We start from the raw sequence: 18,135 nt of genomic DNA, 5'->3' as shown, positions 1-18,135 counted from the left end.
ACCCGGTAACAGAGACAGAAACAGATAAATACAATTACTTCCATTGTGTTTGGTATTTTGTAGCAGTGGTTGTTTCCCACGTGATATCAGAAACAGTACAGTCAGGCTACTATTCAATGAGTTGAATGTCTTACATTTTATGTAACTGACAACATTGTGACTTTTTTTTAAACAACTTTATTTTGACATATCTGTATTCCTTTCAACTGGGAGCTGATTCAGAATTACAAGTTACAGACTGAAAGGAAAGCATTTTCCTACTGGATTGCTTATAATTACGGTTTAAACAGTGGGACGTGAATGCCCCAACCGCTTTCTACATTTTTAAAAATGTTGAACAGATTTTTTTTTTTAAGTGACTTTTCTACTTTAAATGGTCACTGACGTTACGTCACTAAAATAAATAAGTAAATATCATAGACTGTAAGGTAAATATATTAATGAAAAAATACATTTAACATTGGAAAAATTAACTATCGCGGGAACACACAGACCTTCCTCCTTGGGCACGCGATCACTGCTTGAAAACCAAGATGGCTTCGCACAGTGCAATGCTCTCGATGTCCAAAATAATTTCTCCCTTCTGGGGAGGACGCCTCGGAAATACGGTTAAAGTAAGATGATATCTGACGCTGTTATTATATCGGTTGTGAGCCCTTTTGTGTGGCTCCAATTGAAAGTCGTTAATTGTATCTGAACACAAGGTCATTCAGATGAAATAGCAAAGTGCCAGAACTGTCATGCATCTATATTTTGTCCCCCTCAAAATGTTCCCTAACCCTGAGCTGTTATCTCTAACTTACCTGACCCAGAGTCTTTGAATGTAACACTAACCTGATCCATCTCTTTCATTTCTATTTCAGGTATTTGGAACAACTGTGACAAGCCGCAGGAATAAGGCCTTGCTAACTGTGAGTAAATAAGCAGGGAGGCCTTAAAATTACTGCTCATATATTTATTTCTAAGCTGTGTGGTTTGAGGTTAAACTTTGGAAGTGGTTGTCTGCTTTTCATGGGAGTGTTATGTGTTTGCATAACGTTACTCTTTGGGGGGAGGTGGGTGTATTTCTTCTGTATCTTATTATTGGACTTGGAGTCTGTAAAATAAAGTTATCTATCTATCTATCTATCTGGTACTGTTTGGATTCAACATGTTCTCCCACTGTTCTCAAACTGACCCTTGTTCTTCTGCTTTCTTTGCTGTCCATCTTCAACAACAGGGGGAACACATAGTAAGTAGCGAACTATGATGAGGTTTACACTGTCATCTAATGAACCACTTGCCTTCATATACAACAACAAAGAACATAAATGTGCTTTGATTATTCTAAGGTTGGGTGAGGTAATCATGATAACCAGAGGAATTGCTTCATGTCATGGTACCGTGCAAAGGTTTTAGGCTCTAAACCCTAAAAGCGAGGGTGCCTTAAAAATCTCTTTTTTTAAACGTAAAGAAACTATAAACTTGTGAAGAGTTTGTGGATTTAGCCTCAGCCACACCATTGTCACAGGACCTTTTGTGCTGCAAAATAATTACAGGGCTGATTGGACATTTCCTTGATACTATTGAGTGATGGATTAAAAAAAAGCAAAACCTTTGCTGTGTACTGTGCATGCATCGCAACTATCGAGCAGTAATGGTCTGGATACATGTAGCTCACAAATTCCATTGTAATTTTAGTTTAAAAGCAAACTTGTTATTTATTCAAATATGGGTTGGACAATATGGGGAAAAACATAATGTTGTGATTATATGGACAGATATTGAGATTGTGTGATATGTAATTACAATTTTGGTTTGACTGTTCACTTTGGCTTTTCATTTTTGATTGAATAATATAATATTTATGTGGCTTTTGTTGGGCCTCATACCAAACAACATGTCCCTTTGCATCTTGATATTATTTGTTAGCCACAGCGTCTCTGTCGCATCACAGCATTTACAGTGCTAACAATTGTGCAGTCCTAATTCAGTATTTACTGACTCTCATTTGAAAATGGCTTGAAATGGCCATTCCACCAGTTACTCCAGGTTACTTATCTTTAGAGCATCGTTAATGAATGGTGATACATCTTTCTTGTTCCTATTTTATTCTTATCTTCTTTCTTTATTTAAAAACTGTTCAGATAGTGCACTCAAAATAGGAATGTTGTAGTATCTGTAAATGCAACACAAACCAAGATCCCACTGACAGCTGCATTATTATAATAATAATAATATACTTTATTTATAGAGCACTTATCAAACAGGAGTGCAAATTGCTTAATGGAAAAATGAGGAAAACAGTTTTAAAAAATCAAATCAAATCCAGTAAGAAATAGTTAAACACAAGGGATAAAATTTAACAGTAAAATGGCAATAAAACTGGCAGGACTGAAGAGAAATGAACAGGTAAATGACAGGGGAAAGCAGAGAAACCTGCAACTCAGGTCAAATCAGGAAATGCTATACAAAAGGAAAATATTCGGATCTGACTAAAAAGGAAACAAAGTTTTAACTGTGATGGATGACTCAAAACACATAGGATAATATTAGCAACCAGCATCCAGTATGAGCTAAAAGTTGTAAAACCATCAATGAATCTTTTTTTAATTCAAAATATCAATATTTCAGCCCCCTCCTGCAAAGTATGGAGGCAGACACACTGTGGCCCTCATACCTGGAGATGGAATTGGTCCAGAGCTGCTGAATCATGTCAGAGAGGTTTTCAGGTTGGTTAGATTTAGATTTCAACTACATCTTTTTTTAAGAGGTGTTGATATAATGACCACCTCATCATGTGTTTTGTTATCTTACTTTAGGTTCAGCTGTGTGCCTGTGGACTTTGAGGTGGTGCATGTCAACTCTGCAGTGGAAACTGAGGATGATATTGATAATGCCATCACTGCCATTCGCCGTAATGGAGTTGCCCTCAAAGGTAGGTGCATGAATACATGAAAAAACAGAGCACACCTGTGTGAAGCATGTTACAGTACCATCATGGCACTATAATTTGACTGTGACACTGTTTTTTTCCTAATAGGTAACATAGAAACCAAACATACCATGCCACCATCTGTCAAATCCAGAAATAACCTCCTGCGGTAAGAGTTATCATGAGACATTCAGTTGCTTTGATCAAAGGTGAAAGTTTTCATTTTTGTCTCTTGATTGTGTTAGTTAACTCATTTTTTCCCTCCTCTTTCCCGCCCTCTCTTGTTCTGTGTGCGTCAACAGCACAAGCTTAGACCTGTATGCCAATGTGATGCACTGCCAGTCCCTCCCCGGCGTCCAGACTCGCCACAAGAACATTGACATCATGATCATCAGGGAGAACACAGAGGGAGAATACAGCAGTCTGGAGCACGAGGTCAGCCAGAGCAGAAACACAATCAATTGTACTCTGACTGAAACACACACTTGTCCTCCCTCCTTAAAGACCTCTTTTCTCCCTCTTCTAGTTCTCTTTCCAAACGGGAGTTAGCTAGTGTCTAACACTATTAAAAATGCACGATTTATTTACAAAGATTGATGTCTGACGTCTGACGTCTGTTGACGTGCCAATTTTTAAACATCTGCACATGGAATGTCAGTAGCAGGTGAATCGGTTAAGCATAACATAGCACATTCACTCTGATGATCACTTCGAGGGCAGACGGGGCTGAAACTGTGAGCGTACTCGCTAATTCATCTGCACTGTTTGTGTTCACAAGACGTCAGCATGATTTGTGCAGACAGCTAGTGCTGGCTCAGGCACAATGAATAACCAACACAAATAGAGCTCGAATCAGCATTTTATCAGTCTATTCCCCATAGAAGTGATCTTTAGATTTGCAAGGAGAAAGCCAGGGTCAGCAGCAACAAACCTGAGTCACTACAGGAGTGGGAGCAGTGGAGGATTTGGACGGGCTTTTGTTAATCATGTCACAGTTTACTTAACTTTCATAATTCAAGACAGCTCCTGTTGTCAGCTAATATTTAAATTATCTTTACACTTGAAATAACCACTGTTGTGGAAGTTTTTAGCTGTTTGCTGTTGGTGAATAATGAAATAGAGACTTCTGCCGGCCGACAAGCTTTTTATTTCCTTGCAAAGAAAGGTCAATCCTCACCCGAGCGGTGATGGTAAAGAAAGACCAAGAGAAATGGGGGGACTAAACATTTATACCTGAGGAACACCCCCTTGTCTGCTGCAGGGGTCGACCCACTACTCAGACAGTGTTTTCACACTGCTTTGTCTTGTTGTAGGTATTGGCATCGACCCCAGAGGGTGTGTTTTACACCTGGGGAATCCTGCAGGTGAAGGTCTAGACATTTAAAATACACAAATGGGTAACAAACAAAACAAGTTCTGATACCTTGGGGGGAAAGCAGGGTGTGGGGACGTCTCAAGTGATTAAAACAAAGGAAAGGAATATTCAAATTTACCATTACACCACTTAGTGATAAAAGTAGCAGGAGTCTGTTCCTGAACATGTTATATACAGTAGGTAAGAATTTGTCCAGTCTTCAGTCCATTCACTTCAGTTGTCTTATGTTTATTTTTGTCACCTTTTTTTTTTATAGAGTGTATCAGGGGTTGTGGAAAGCCTTAAGATCATCACCCGGAACAATTCCCTCAGGATCGCCGACTACGCCTTCCGACTGGCCAGAGAGAAAGGTCGTCGTAGGGTCACTGCCGTACATAAGGCCAACATCATGTGAGTAATTATGTAGCTAATATTTCCTATCAGAGCTCACTGGCCTCTCCCTCTGTGAGTCTTACTTCACATCACAAGTGTGAGTGTCGTAATGCCGGATGTTGAGCGTGGCCTTTCTGCTCCCTACAGGAAGCTTGGTGATGGCTTGTTCCTGCAGTGTTGCAAAGAAGTGGCCTCTGGTTACCCAGACATCACGTTTGATAGCATGATCGTGGACAACACCACTATGCAGGTAATAAGTCGACAGCATTTTAATACATTCAAGAAATGTTTTTCATTGCTTGATCTAAATTGTTTACCTGCCACCGTGTTTGTTTGTGTGTTTCAGCTGGTGTCCAAGCCCCATCAGTTTGATGTGATGGTGATGCCCAATCTGTATGGAAACGTGGTGAGCAACGTGTGTGCAGGCCTGGTGGGAGGGCCTGGCCTCGTGCCCGGAGCCAATTATGGTCGTGACTATGCTGTCTTTGAAACAGTGAGTATCTGGCAGACCATAGTCTCCTCTGTTTCTGAAGGATGAAAAATCTATTAATCATGTCTCTCTGATAAATTGAAACTCAAGAGTTTCCTCTCTTTCTTTCCTTATTTTTTCTGCATCACTCAGGCCACAAGGAATACGGGGAAGAGTATTGCAGACAGGAACATCGCAAACCCCACGGCCATGCTGCTAGCCAGCTGCATGATGCTGGACCATCTTAAGTAAGCTTTTCCAGATGAAATACTCTCATATTTGCACACATGTACATGCACATACCTTCCTGTGGTTTGTGGTTTCATCAGAGATGTGATACTTTGACTAGACTGTAAGTTATACTCCTGTATGTCTACAGGCTTTATGATCATGCAAGTTCCATCAGGAATGCAGTCCTCACCACCATGAATGAAACCCGGGTAAGTTTTCCATCACTGGTCCTTTACCGTGTTGTATCGCTGCTATAAATCTAAAAGGCTGTTGTTGCGGCCCAGTTGTGCTGGTGACAGATGTAGATCATCCCAATGAGATTGACACCAAGCGCCCACACAAATAAGAACAGTGGCAGAAGAAGAAGTGCAAATTTTTTAAAGGTATATGTTGATGTTCTTGTTTCTTTTTTCCCCCTTTCTTGCAGTTGCACACAGCTGACATCGGTGGTCAGGGCACCACGTCAGAGGTGGTCCAGTCTGTAATGAGAGTCATCAAGAGTAAAGGGCAGCTCACATCAGAGCTCTAAACCACCGCTGAGTTCGTCACACACACACACACTCATTAGAGGTGTGAGCTTGAACAGGTGTCTGTATATGGAGCAGGTGTACAGTATGAGAAAAGGAAGGATGTCCTTGCATGTCTGTTTCCATAGCGTCAGGTCTTTATCACTGACATCACAATGATTCCAGTTTCTTTCTTGTTCACACAGCTTACTGACCAGTTCACTGTACAAACGACCTTTAATCAACACCTGTGTGCTTCACGTATAATAATGACCTCCACTAGACTGTTGTAAAAACAGTTGACCTTTGATAAAATGTAATTGTCACTCCTGTTGGAAGATAAATCCTGCTGTATGGATAGATTTTACCTCAGTTCATCAGGTTCATTCAGTTGAAAATCCATGCTCTAGCAAATTGTTATCAGTATCCCCAAACACATTAGAGTCAGAAATATCTTAAGTTGTTTACCCTGCCGTTGTACAAACTCATTCCTTTCAATATGGGTCAATATTTATTTTATAACTGAAGATAATGGTACAGCATCTTTCAGTCAACCAAAATGTGCAATTTTCCTTTTTAAGCCTTAACTTTTTTTTTTTCAACATTGTCATTACATATTATATCCTCAACTGTCCTGCATGTTCACATCACATCATATTAACTGTACTTAAAAATGCTGATGTAGTGTTTTCATTGAAACTGTATCATAAGAAGAGGTGGATATCAAGTAACTGCTGTCAGAGCTGAACTTTTGTGTTTGTGCCATATTACCTAAGTGTGGATTGTGTCACAGAGTGTATCCCTGTTGTCTTAAAGCTTATCATGCAAGAGCTCTTAAAACATATGTAAAGACTGGAGAATCGTATCTGGTGTGGGACTATATACTGTATAACATAGATATTATCAATAAATAAATAACCTCAAGTTTGGAAGTCAGGTGCTAAAAATATGCCCCATTTATTTCAATGATAGAAAAACAACTGTGTAATGCATTATCAACAGTCAACATGGACCAACTGCATCCTCTGAAATGATCATGAAGTTAAAACATAAACATAAGTTAAACAAACTGAACATTATATACATGTTGTCCATATATCAGGAGCTACTTATTGCTAAGATCTTTGAAAATGTAACCTGAGTTTTTGGCTCTGTGTCATAGAGGGGAAACTCTTCTCCTGCTTGGCATGAGGGCTATTTTTATTCCAAATAAGAAAAAGCTCACTGATCCTTCTGTTTATTTTACAATTACACGCCTCATCAGCATCTTACAAGGTTGGATGATAAGCTGTCATTTCACATTTCATCACTAGGTGGCAACACCACTTTCTGGAGCCCCCCAGCAGCTAACTTGGAGCGAAAATGCACAGCTGCTTGCATGTGTGCAGCAGCTACGTACACACTGTGACAATGACAAAATGAAGGATAATACTGTATGTAATCGCTCTGGATCACTGTACAGAATTATTATGTTTTTGCTGCACCCACTGCGACGTGTAAACCTAGAGAAATTTAGGATGTAGGAATCATTGGCAGCTATATATTGTTCCACCTAATTGGGAAAATTCCTGTCCCCTTTTACGTGATTTCTAGGAATCGTGCTCTTCCCCTCAGAGTGTGTGTTGCTAAGACAAACAAGAAGGATTCTGGCTTTGCCATCTGCGGGAATTATCCTCATTTAGCATAAAACCAAACCATTTATTATTTTTTTCCTCTAGTGTATTTTTTGTGTCAGAAGACTCTGACCACACAGTCACGTTGAGAAAAAAAAAGCTCTGGTCCCTTGAGCCAGCAGATGCAGGAGGAGTAGGAGCAGCAGATAGATGTTATAATGGCCCATCATTCAGCAGTGACCTCCTGTTCACATATATTGTACAAACAATCCCAGTCCCCCTCTCTTTATCCAATAGAGTTTGCGGTCATAGGGGCACATCCCATTGTAATGGCACAGGCCAATTTATCATGTGTCCAGTTCTGTGGGAAAGTTACAGATTGTTCCATCTGTGTGAACATTTGCATATTAAGCAGAGAAATTCTCTCTGTGAACAGATTCCTTCCTTTTTTTAGATGTAGTCGTTCTAGGAAATCAACAATCATACAGTCCACGGTGTGTGAAATGTGCAGGGAATTACTACATGTGTATCTTGGCCTCTGCCAATTGGCTGTTTTTAACCATTCTTTTCCCTCTCCATTCAAGTCAGTTATTCTCTCCACAGAGACGTTGAGCTGGCTCATAAATGTCTCCGCTCCATTTAATTTGGAATCAGTCTTTCTTTTCTTTTCTTATTTGTTATATTTTCTGCAAGAGGTTCCTTGCTCTGGGCCAGCTTTTTCTCATCATCCAACTCCACTTGAGTTGTTTACCTCACCATACATCACATCACTGTAGATGGAGTTATAATCCCCTCACCCCCACCACCCCACCCCCTCGGGAGCTGCTCTGCCCCCCCCCCCGAGCCTCTGCTGGAGCCATGCCATGAGGCAGATGGTCAGACGTTTGTGGAGAGAGAGGGAGATGTTGCAACAAACTGCTGGCCACTTGACCTTTATAGGCCACCATTCACTCCCTGTATAAACCTGTGAAGGGGCCCAGCGTTTTTTCTTTTTTTTTTTACTGCAAGAGCTGCCTTAACCCGATCTCACAAAACATAAACAAACAAAAAAAACTTTTTCACCATGCAGATAGCTTTCGCTTCATGTGCCCAGTTTTAGAACTACTTATCTCTGACAGTTATTCTGCCATCCCAGTTTAAAGTAGGTCAGTTGAAATGTGTTTGTGCTTCTCTCAGTACTGAAAAATTACATTTGGAAAATTCATCACATGTTTGTCATTCCAAAAATCCAGTGTCTCCTAAAGTATAATTAATCTGCAGACCTACGTATCTGTTAACTATTTAATAAGAATAGTTCCTTTTCAACATGTTGTGATTCTCCAGAGTAAAAATAGATTCTGTCTCTGAACAGAGATGTTGCTGTCGAACCTAATGAGATTGTCTGATACTGCGCACAAACTAAATTTTAAACTTTGTTGTATTGGGCTGAACACACACGTCTCAAACCTTTGCTGGGTATATTAAACCCAAACCATCAGCATGGTAGTAGAACAGATATTTTTTTAAAATACAGCCAATAGACACAGTTGACTGATCAGGTTGATGAAAGGGAATTCTGTGAAACTATTTAATTTCTCTCCAAATGTCAGACTGTTGTTATATCACTTAGACTCATATGGACGTGTCATGTTTGGAGCGCTCACCGTTTACCAGGCCAGAATTTCTTTCTTTCTTCTTTTCTTTTCTGCTCTGCTGCTTCACCTCCTCCATTCCTTTCTTCCTCATGTCTCTTGGAAACACCACCTTTTAATATTTCTCATATGCCTCTCTAAGACAAATGCTTTTGTGAAATGTTTGGGTCTAACCATAAGATATGACACTGATATGAAAACCTTTTTGCTATAGGTCATAATTCTGCTCTAACTTGCTCCTGATGATTTCCAGAGTCCTCCCCAGCTATTCTTTCTCCCCCTCTGTCATTATTTCATACTCACACAATTAGTGCAGTGTAACTCAAGATACTGCAGGTACTGTATAGTTTCCATGACTTATGAACATGCCGCCTCTCTCATGCTGACCAGCTCAGCTATGCTACGTAGTGCAGGTGATTGTAATCAATCAACTTCCTTCTGATGCTGAGCACAGCTGCATCCAGTCAGCCAGCTCTGCTCTCTGTTAATGGGGCTTTTCCCCCCACAGCTACGGCTTAGCTACATTAAGCTACGTCAACGGTCAACAATTCTCCATTACCGGGGCCGGACTGACTGTGTGTGTTTTGGGCTCCCTGTGTGTCCCCCTGACTTTCCCTTCACAGGGATTTTCAGTGTCTTCCTCTTGTGACAGAACTAATCAGAGATGAATTATGAAGAGGTTGTTGGAAGAACTTAGTGATGATATTAGCTTGGCAGGAATGGATGTAGAAAAAAGAGGTCAAAGAGAATCCACGCAGGGGAATGCAGAGGAGAGAGTTGTGTGTGGACGTGGCTGGAGGACAAGGGGGACAGCCGGGATAACGGGGCTTATCGATGGTGGGTAGGAAGGCGAGGGTCTGGTTAGGAGTCAGCGAAGGAACAATATATTATATACTATGGGTAATATAGTTTGACAGGGAGTTCATGGCACAGTTAGTTGTTGAAACACTTCGTCATCACCTTATCTTTCAGAATGAAAGGAGCCAATAAAGCATCAGACTCTTGGCTGTCTCTTTATCAGGAGCTGCACACTTGTTTTTTTTTTTTACAGAGTTGTTTTTCACACCAGAGGGATACCACCGAGTGAGGTCATAAAATGCTTATCACTCCCCATCACAAAATGTCTGTTTTTCCATATTCTGTTGTGGTTGCTTAACAACTCATTGCTGGTCCACCTGCAGAGCAGAATCCTCCAGCTTATGCATTTGCCGTGTCTTGCGCAAGGACTCGTCCAGTGACAATGTGCAGGCCAGTGTGGTGCATGAACCCCGGTCAAGCAGTTAGACAGTCCATCTTATCTGACCAATCTGGCCACCCCAACACTGCTTTAAGCCCCCCACTCTGCACTCATACTCAAAACAATGTTGTGTATTTGAAAAGAAACACACATGCTTGTTGTGACTTCAGTGCTCAACTCTTGCCTTGTAAAAGTATGTATGCATGTATGTCCACAGTGCTTTCTATTTTATCCCTATAGGGGAGGAAATGTGAGGCTTCAGGCAGTGCTATTTGTGGAAGTGCATGTGCCTACTGGTATGGATATGATTGTATGTATCCATATGTCTTAAATATTTGTGCAAATCTGCACATGCTTTTTCTGCAGCCAAGATCATAGTTCCAAGCAGAGAAACTGATTCCACCTGTGCTACATGAACCAGCACTTTCCGTGCAGCCATGCCCTGATATCCTGCCCTGTCAGTGGTCCAGTGGGACGGTGGTGGGGGACACAAGTTACTGTAGCGTGTGTGTGGGGTGCTTTATTGCATTGTGTCTAAATGGGAACCTGTCTGTCTTGCTCACTTTCCCTCAGCTACCTCATACAGTCTTCCCCCCCTCTCCCCGGCACTGAAAGCCTCTTGGCAAAGTGAGCGCGAGGGGAGCCTGTGAGCTATTTCTGTTTGGTTTTATGTTTATGATATATTAGTGGGCTTGTGCGTCTATAGCTGGGTTTTCTGAGAACGCTGATATGTTGCCTCTCATCAGAGAGAAACAGTCGAGATCACTGCAGCACTTTGGCGACATTTACACTGGAGAGGAAGGGGAGGGGGAAGGAGAGATAAAAGCAGTGATTGATTGGCTATTGACATGTTTTATTTTCCATCTGAAACCCGTCTCCCGCTCCTGCCAATATTTCCCCTGCTCTCTTTCTCTCTCTTTCTCTCTCATGTTCAATCTTCTCTCTTTGGATCTCTCTATCTCTAAAGCTGCTCAGTGTTTTACTGTGTGCCCTTGCAGTGAGTTCAGGGGGTACTGCCAGAGTTACATTACATCAAGGCAAGCATGCTGCGATCATGACAACCTGCATTACACTGCCCTGATGTCATTACAACTCTGCTCCCCTGAAATTGGAGCGTGCTGGCACTTTGACAACTCGGCAACCCCCCACTTTCCAGCTCTGTGTTCACCAGTTCAAAAACAGTGTGTTCTCTCGGTTGCCAAAACAAAGAATATTTCCCAGCGACACTCACTTAGTTTAATCTAATAAATCTCTTCCATGTCCAGTGAGGCAGCACTGTGCGCACAATGACCGATCATCTCGAGCTGGCCTGGACCAGCTCCCACCTGTTGCCAGACACATGCTATCAAGAGAGTAAATATGTCAAGCGAAAAGACTTCTACAATCCCTGTGTAACTCCCAAAAGTGACAAATTTTTAAAGATCTAATTTTTGTATCCTCTTATTACCCTTAACCCAAAACCTTTTTACTATTGCTCATATCTTCAACCTATAACAGTAGCTGTTTTAAGAAATGGCCCATGCATTTTACGTTGAGTCACTCCCTTTTTTCCGTCTCATATTATCTGGCACTATTTCCTGATTTCTATCTACTGTGACCCCCGCCTCCCTCCCGTGTCTTGGATGTCTGCGTCCCGACTGTTGTCTGGTGAAGCATTTCTAAAGAGATTTGATGGAAACAGACTTCTGCAAATCCACCAGAAAACACAGCTTTGATTATATTTCTGCATTCACCGTGGCAGCTCAGCGGGATTTTTGTCTTGTGCTGTTTTTCATAAATGTCGTCTGGTTCCTGAATGGAATTTGAAATCTTCATCATCATCATCATCATCATCATGAAGTGAGTGTCTGTGGCAGACTGTACTCCTGTTAAATTATGTTAAGTTGTATTGAATATGAACTAATGACAGTGCAATTGTGTTAACTGCTTTTTCCACTATCTAGAGGAATGTAACTGGTGGCTGCAGCAGTGAATTTGTGGCGTGTTCAATCCTGGTGAATCAGCTGGGAGACTGCAGACAGGAAGTACAGTGTGATTTTAACAAGCAGCGAGAACACATCTGACCTCAGGGCAGGCCAATCAATGACATGCCCAATGTGACCCACGGAAAAGCCTCCTGAGACAAGGAAGATATGAGGAGACAGTCTAGCAATGACCCAGCTTCCATCTTCTCTTTTATCTTGCCTTTTATCTTCTAAGAGCTCCAGCTTAGTCAGACTGTAGGGTAAAGCCACGGGGAATGAAACAATAAGCACCCTGTGTCTCTGAGTGTTCTCAGCTGATGCACTGCCATTAGGTTTTATCACTTTGGATGCATTTTTCAGTTAAAAATTCAAGACTAAAATTTCCTCTGAGTTCTACTTTCATTTCCAAGTTTTATCCTTCTTTTGATGGTATCTTATGGAACAGCTGAAAGAGTCGTGAAGGAATGAAGACGGAAAAACAGGCTCAAGCAGGTTTGCTGACACACAGTATTTTGCCCTTATATGTCTTTTGTAAACCAATAAACAAAGTGGATTTTGAAATGCATGATTCTTAACATTCATATCCCCAAGAAAAACACTGTTGTTATTGGCATCGAGGTTTAGGGTTCGGCACTTGCTATGTTTTTTTTTTCTCACATTCTTTCACTGCTGCTGACCTGATGTTTCTTTCAGCAACCCTTCAAGTGCACATACCTGCCCGGCCCCTTCCCCTAACCCACTTCAAAGCTCCTTCACTGGTGTTATCCGTGGCTTCCTATCATCCTATTGCCTAATCTTAGAAAAACAATGGACAGAGCCCAACTCGAGGTAGGCTGCGTTCAACATATGGATTCATTTCTCAGATTTTTCTATGACCTCATGCCGTAATTTTACCAGGCACTTGCTGTATGTTGTAGCGTCTTGAAAGCTAGTGTTTAGAGTTTAGTCTGTGCACAGGATAAAGCACTTATCTATTTTGCCAGCTCACTGACCCCACACTAACTTTAGCAGAATAAGGTCACGCTGATTTTGCACGGTACTTACCGCGTGGTGCTCTGGCTTCTTTCAGCTAACTACAAGCCAAAAACATTTCTTCTCCACTCTCAGCACTAAAATATCAACTATTAAATGATTACTTGAAATCATGGAAAGAATCCTCGGACAAGCTGTGTGTTTATGTGTTTCTCCGCAAGGTGTTTTGTAAGATTTGGGTTCAGGAAAGACTGCATGGGGGGTGGGAGTGGGGGGACAGGTGGATTTGAAAACGCTGGAGAGAAACTGACTGTGGAGTGACACTAAATGGCAGCAAGTCAGGCCAATCAAAAACCCAAGCTCTGATGCCTTGCGTTCTCCGTCAGCTCTCAGCATCAGTGGCTCATTTTCCACGGAAATATAATACAGAAATCAGCCCTAATCCCTGCTCTGTTCCACTGAACCACTATCAGTCGACTCACAATGACTGTCCTAAATATAACTCTTCTTTGTCTCTTAACACCCTTGTTCACACCCATTCAGTTCTACACATGCCCATAAAAACTTAATAAGATCCACTATTAGACTTCAACAACACGCTCTGCCTTAGGATGTCTTCAGTCTTGAGCAAATGTTTCAACATCAGTGATAAATGACGCAATTTGTATTTATAACTATTGAATTACCCTGGCTAATTGCCTGCATGATGGCTAACATATGACCCTATGAGCCGGGCTGGGTTGTTTATGCTACTCTCTATGCAACATGACCTATTGTACTCAAGACATCCGCTAAACAGCTAGGAAGGACAGGGGGCCTCCCTGGGATGGTTTACTCTAAAGTGAGGGCTGCATCCCAGTCTAACATAGCAAATGTACAGTGTATAGGTTTTATAGGCGAGGCAAACTCATTTGTTTACAACATTATCATAAACAGAGATCAATAAATGTGCTTAACAAGAGTAGAAGAGATTTAAGATAACAGTATAAAACAGATAATTAATTAAGTTAAGTACAAAATGGAGAGATTGATTTGGGGATTAAGGAGAATAGAGTAATGTATTCTTCTTTTATTTGTTAGGATAACAGAGAGATGATATTTACTACTAACAAGACTCTGTGGATATCACAGCAGGAAGGAAGTGGGAGAGAGAGAACAGTTAATCCGCTGTCAGTCACTGAAACCTGTCATCCCTCCCATTTGGCCAGATGATGCAGTGTCATTACTGCTCTGTCACAGCCCTGTCATCATAAACACATGAGCCTAGAGCGAGCAGTAGCGGAGGGAGGACCAGGCAGAGCCTGCACTACCACGTTGTGTTGCCAGTACACTCCACTTATGCAACCTCCGTTATGCCACATTAAACAGTTTGTTCCAACATCCCCAAACTCCTGAATTGAAATGATACCTCTGGAGAAAAAGGAGCAAGAGGAGCTGGTGCATCGAGATCTTTCTATGGCATGAATGGTCAAATTGTTGCTGGTTTTCCACAGCCCGCTCAGTGTCCTTACCCTGGGAACTTCAGGGTCACACTCCACGAGAAGATGGGAACAGTGCAGTAAACACAGTCACATTACAGCACAGACTGGCATCACTGCCTTTTCTTTTAAGTAGGCTATGTTATCTGCTGACAGTTGATCATGATGTTATAGAACACCATGTGTGTGTGTGTGTGTGTGTGTGTGTGTGTCTAGACATGGTCTAACAAAGTTACCCTGATTAACAACCAGTGCAAGATTCATTTAAATAGTGACGCTTTCCTTAAACTGGCAGAAATAGGTAATAGAGACACAGTGCACATGTAACGGAGTTAAAAGGTAATTTGATTCCACTTGCCATAAAAACTCACCACACAGCACAAAAACTTGTTTTTCCTATGGTAATTAAATGCAGCACCCCTGTGGATTAGGGTCGTGCACCCCGGGGGGTAATAGCAGTCGGTCCTTGCCTATGGTCCTTGCTGTCTACTGGTAGGTGCACAAGCTACGAGCTCCGCCATTGTTTCATATTAATTACTTTAATTTCAATACTAAGGGGTGGTTTACGTTGTATTTTTTAAGCATATAGCTCCCGAACGGTAGAGCACGTCCTTTTTCATAAAAAAGTTGACGGTGTTTTTCTCTTATTTTTGTTTACAAGATGGCTAGGGTTACACGTGTTAGCTAACCTGCACTTTCTTTTCATTTTACATTTTTCAGCCGTGTATGTGTGTGCGTGAGAAGAAGAACTGGACTGACTGTAATGTTGATTCCTCTGCCAGGTCAGTCCATGTGAAAAATAAACGGCGAGATTACCATTAAGGTCTGCCTCATATGTTAAAACTACACAATGCAATGATGAGTACCAAAACACACACAAAAGTAGAAACACTAGAAGTGAGTAGAGCCTCTCTGTGAGGGACACTAACCTGACACCTCACAGACACTATGGTGACTGACACACTTAAAGTTTCATTGACTGTAACAGGAGATGAACATAATCTCGCCTAAACACCCTCTTTTAAGTATGCATGTTTGTTTGTGTATGTCAGAGTGCGTGTTTTTCTGTTTGCTTGCCTGCCTCCTTTTTAATCACCCTCATTCCTTTTCTCATAATTCCTGCCTTCGCTTATCGTGTCAGATATTTTCCACTACGTGACCAAACAATTTCCTCCTTGAGGCTAAAAAACAAATTCTGTGAGCTCCATAGTCTGTGTGGTTCTCTCTGTCCTCCATCGTCCTCCTATCCCTCCATCCCTGAGACATCCTCCATTCCTCCCCCTCTTTGCCTTTTCAATAATGAGAACCAGCCTGATTTCACCACCTCCTTAGCGGCTTTAAAGTCAGGAAACTCTCAGATCTGCGCTTTGGACTCACAGCAATTGTTCCCACATTAACTGAGCCACGCTTCAAAGCGGAGCAGAGAGCGTCTGGTGATGGCTTGTTTCCTGATAACACCCTCGTATCAACATATACGTCCAATTAAGTAGATTGATTATGGGGGGATGATTGCATTGTAGTGGCTGGTGCAATTTGGGAAAGCATGGATTAAGCATACAAACAAACCACAGTTGGGTAAATATAGTCAGGTAATTGTGGTGCTATTACCTGCGGTTACCTTTAATTTCCCTTCAGCTCATCAAATTTTCCTCTCTCTCTTGAAATGCACCTCCACTGGTGTCTCTCGGTCCAATGCAGCATCTAAAGCCAAGCTCACAGTGTGGTTTGTAGGTTTATGCCATGATAAATTACAATGGTGGAAAACCAGCAGCAGGCCTTTTAACACTCAGCCCTCTCTTACCATAGACCAGACATTACTTACAGTGTCCAAACAGTTAGTGAATGATATTACTCGCATGAAACATATCATGGCATGACACTTGACGTATAGCATGTGGAAACCCACCCTCAGACACACAAACACACAGATACGATCAATCAGATGAGGAACTGCATTGACATGTAAACATACCACAAGAGGCTCTCTCTTTTCTCTCACTCCCCACACAGAGAACTATTCACCCCTCTTCCCCACTCTCCCTCTTCCTCGCTCCCTCGCTCTTCCTGGCTCGCGCCCGGCTCTCTGCAGCCCCTGACACTGCCCTCATTCAAACCACCATCTACCTTTTTCCACCTCCACAGATAAATAAACACCATCATCATAATCATCATTAGCACTATGACGTCAGGGCTCGCATGCACGCAGAGCTGGGCATGATAAGTAGGTGCGTGGAAACGGGCATTCTCCAGAGTACATGTGTACAAACATGCACATGCCCGCAGTGTCACGCAAGCACACACCTTGGATTTGGCCAGTGTCTTTAGGGGAACCATGGTTTCTTGGTATGACATAAACAAATGCCCATTTTGATTGAAAGCACAACACCTTTAAGGGAGTATGAATGTGTGTTTGTTTTTTTGTTTTTTTTAATGTGCTCCCATATGGGCTACAATCCATCCTCTGCCCTCAGCCCAATTTGGATGAAACAACTAAAGATGATTTCCAACCTGGATTTACTTTTCCTGATGCTGTTTATGTTGCTTCCATTCACTGTAACACTCGGATGGAAAGTTTGTTTTTCTCCTCAGGCTTTGTCTGACTACTTCCTCACAAACTAAAAATGATACGACTCCATTGTCAGTGTGTGTGTGTGTGTGTGTGTGTGTGTGTCTTCCAGCCACAACTCCTCAGCTTTTTTTCCAGTTTATGTAAAACTGTCCCATTCACTCCATCTTTTGGCGTTTACAGAGGGATGCTCCAGTGTTAAGGGAGAGCTGTCTAAACAAATAGCAGCAGCTCATCTGGTTGTTATCTCGACTCACTGCTATACCTGACTGTTAAAAGCCTGCAGTGCATCCAGATGTGCAGGTACTGTACACGTGGCCAGATTAACCTGCAACAGGCGACCCCACAGAAGCATTGAGCTAATGGACTCCTAGTGACCCTTCTCCTCCAACTCCTGTGCATCGTGTGTATACACTCCCTTTTGTTTCCAAGTATCAATCAAGTACAGAACACACACACATGGCAGCTTAATTATATTTTGCCTAGAGCACCAGAAAGTGACTATTAGTCCTTTGCTAGAAAATCCCAGGTATGCCATTGTGTGTGTGTGTGTGTGCGTGTGCATGTGTTTCATCGAAGACAAATTTATTGAGCAATAAGCACCACGTGAACACAATATCAATGTAAAACTGCTAGAAGTTGATTTTGATGCAGGATCCCAAGGCCTGAAGGTTAGGTAATGGTTTGTTATGTGATTATACAATGTATACATAACATCCATGCACAAACAGATACAAAATGAGGTACTCTACATTCATGCTAGTGACTCTGCAAAGCTGCACTCAGTATATTGCTGATGGAAACATC

General features: G+C 41.8%; 1 protein-coding gene across 2 annotated transcripts; it reads left to right on the top strand.

Annotated features, from left to right (window-relative positions):
* Window positions 1–483: 483 nt before the first annotated feature.
* Window positions 484–6,791, top strand: LOC146984612 (isocitrate dehydrogenase [NAD] subunit gamma, mitochondrial-like). Of its 2 annotated transcripts, XM_085781909.1 has the most exons (13): window positions 484–614; window positions 864–911; window positions 1,220–1,231; window positions 2,614–2,711; window positions 2,802–2,917; window positions 3,023–3,083; window positions 3,217–3,349; window positions 4,546–4,679; window positions 4,809–4,911; window positions 5,008–5,154; window positions 5,284–5,378; window positions 5,510–5,570; window positions 5,789–6,791. In XM_085781909.1, the coding sequence occupies exons 1-13, from the start codon at window positions 534–536 to the stop codon at window positions 5,888–5,890; spliced, it is 1,191 nt and encodes a 396-aa protein (XP_085638035.1). In that variant the 5' UTR covers window positions 484–533; the 3' UTR covers window positions 5,891–6,791. The 2 variants fall into 2 exon arrangements, with proteins under 2 accessions (XP_085638035.1, XP_085638036.1); XM_085781910.1 differs by lacking the exon at window positions 1,220–1,231.
* Window positions 6,792–18,135: the final 11,344 nt, after the last annotated feature.

This window comes from Trachurus japonicus, chromosome 7, assembly GCF_045865225.1.
Source record: "Trachurus japonicus isolate A0001 chromosome 7, Traja_1.0".
NCBI lineage: Eukaryota > Metazoa > Chordata > Actinopteri > Carangiformes > Carangidae > Trachurus > Trachurus japonicus.
The sequence above is the reverse complement of the archived record's forward strand: the minus strand, read 5'-3'. Positions and strand labels throughout refer to the sequence as shown.

Coding starts and splice junctions, on each gene's coding strand:
- LOC146984612 (XM_085781909.1), top strand. CDS start 534: ATGGCTTCGCACAGTGCAATGCTCTCGATGTCCAAAATAATTTCTCCC. Junction 615..863: donor GCCTCGGAAATACGGTTAAA/GTAAGATGATAT, acceptor TTTCTATTTCAG/GTATTTGGAACAACTGTGAC. Junction 4,680..4,808: donor GTACATAAGGCCAACATCAT/GTGAGTAATTAT, acceptor TGCTCCCTACAG/GAAGCTTGGTGATGGCTTGT.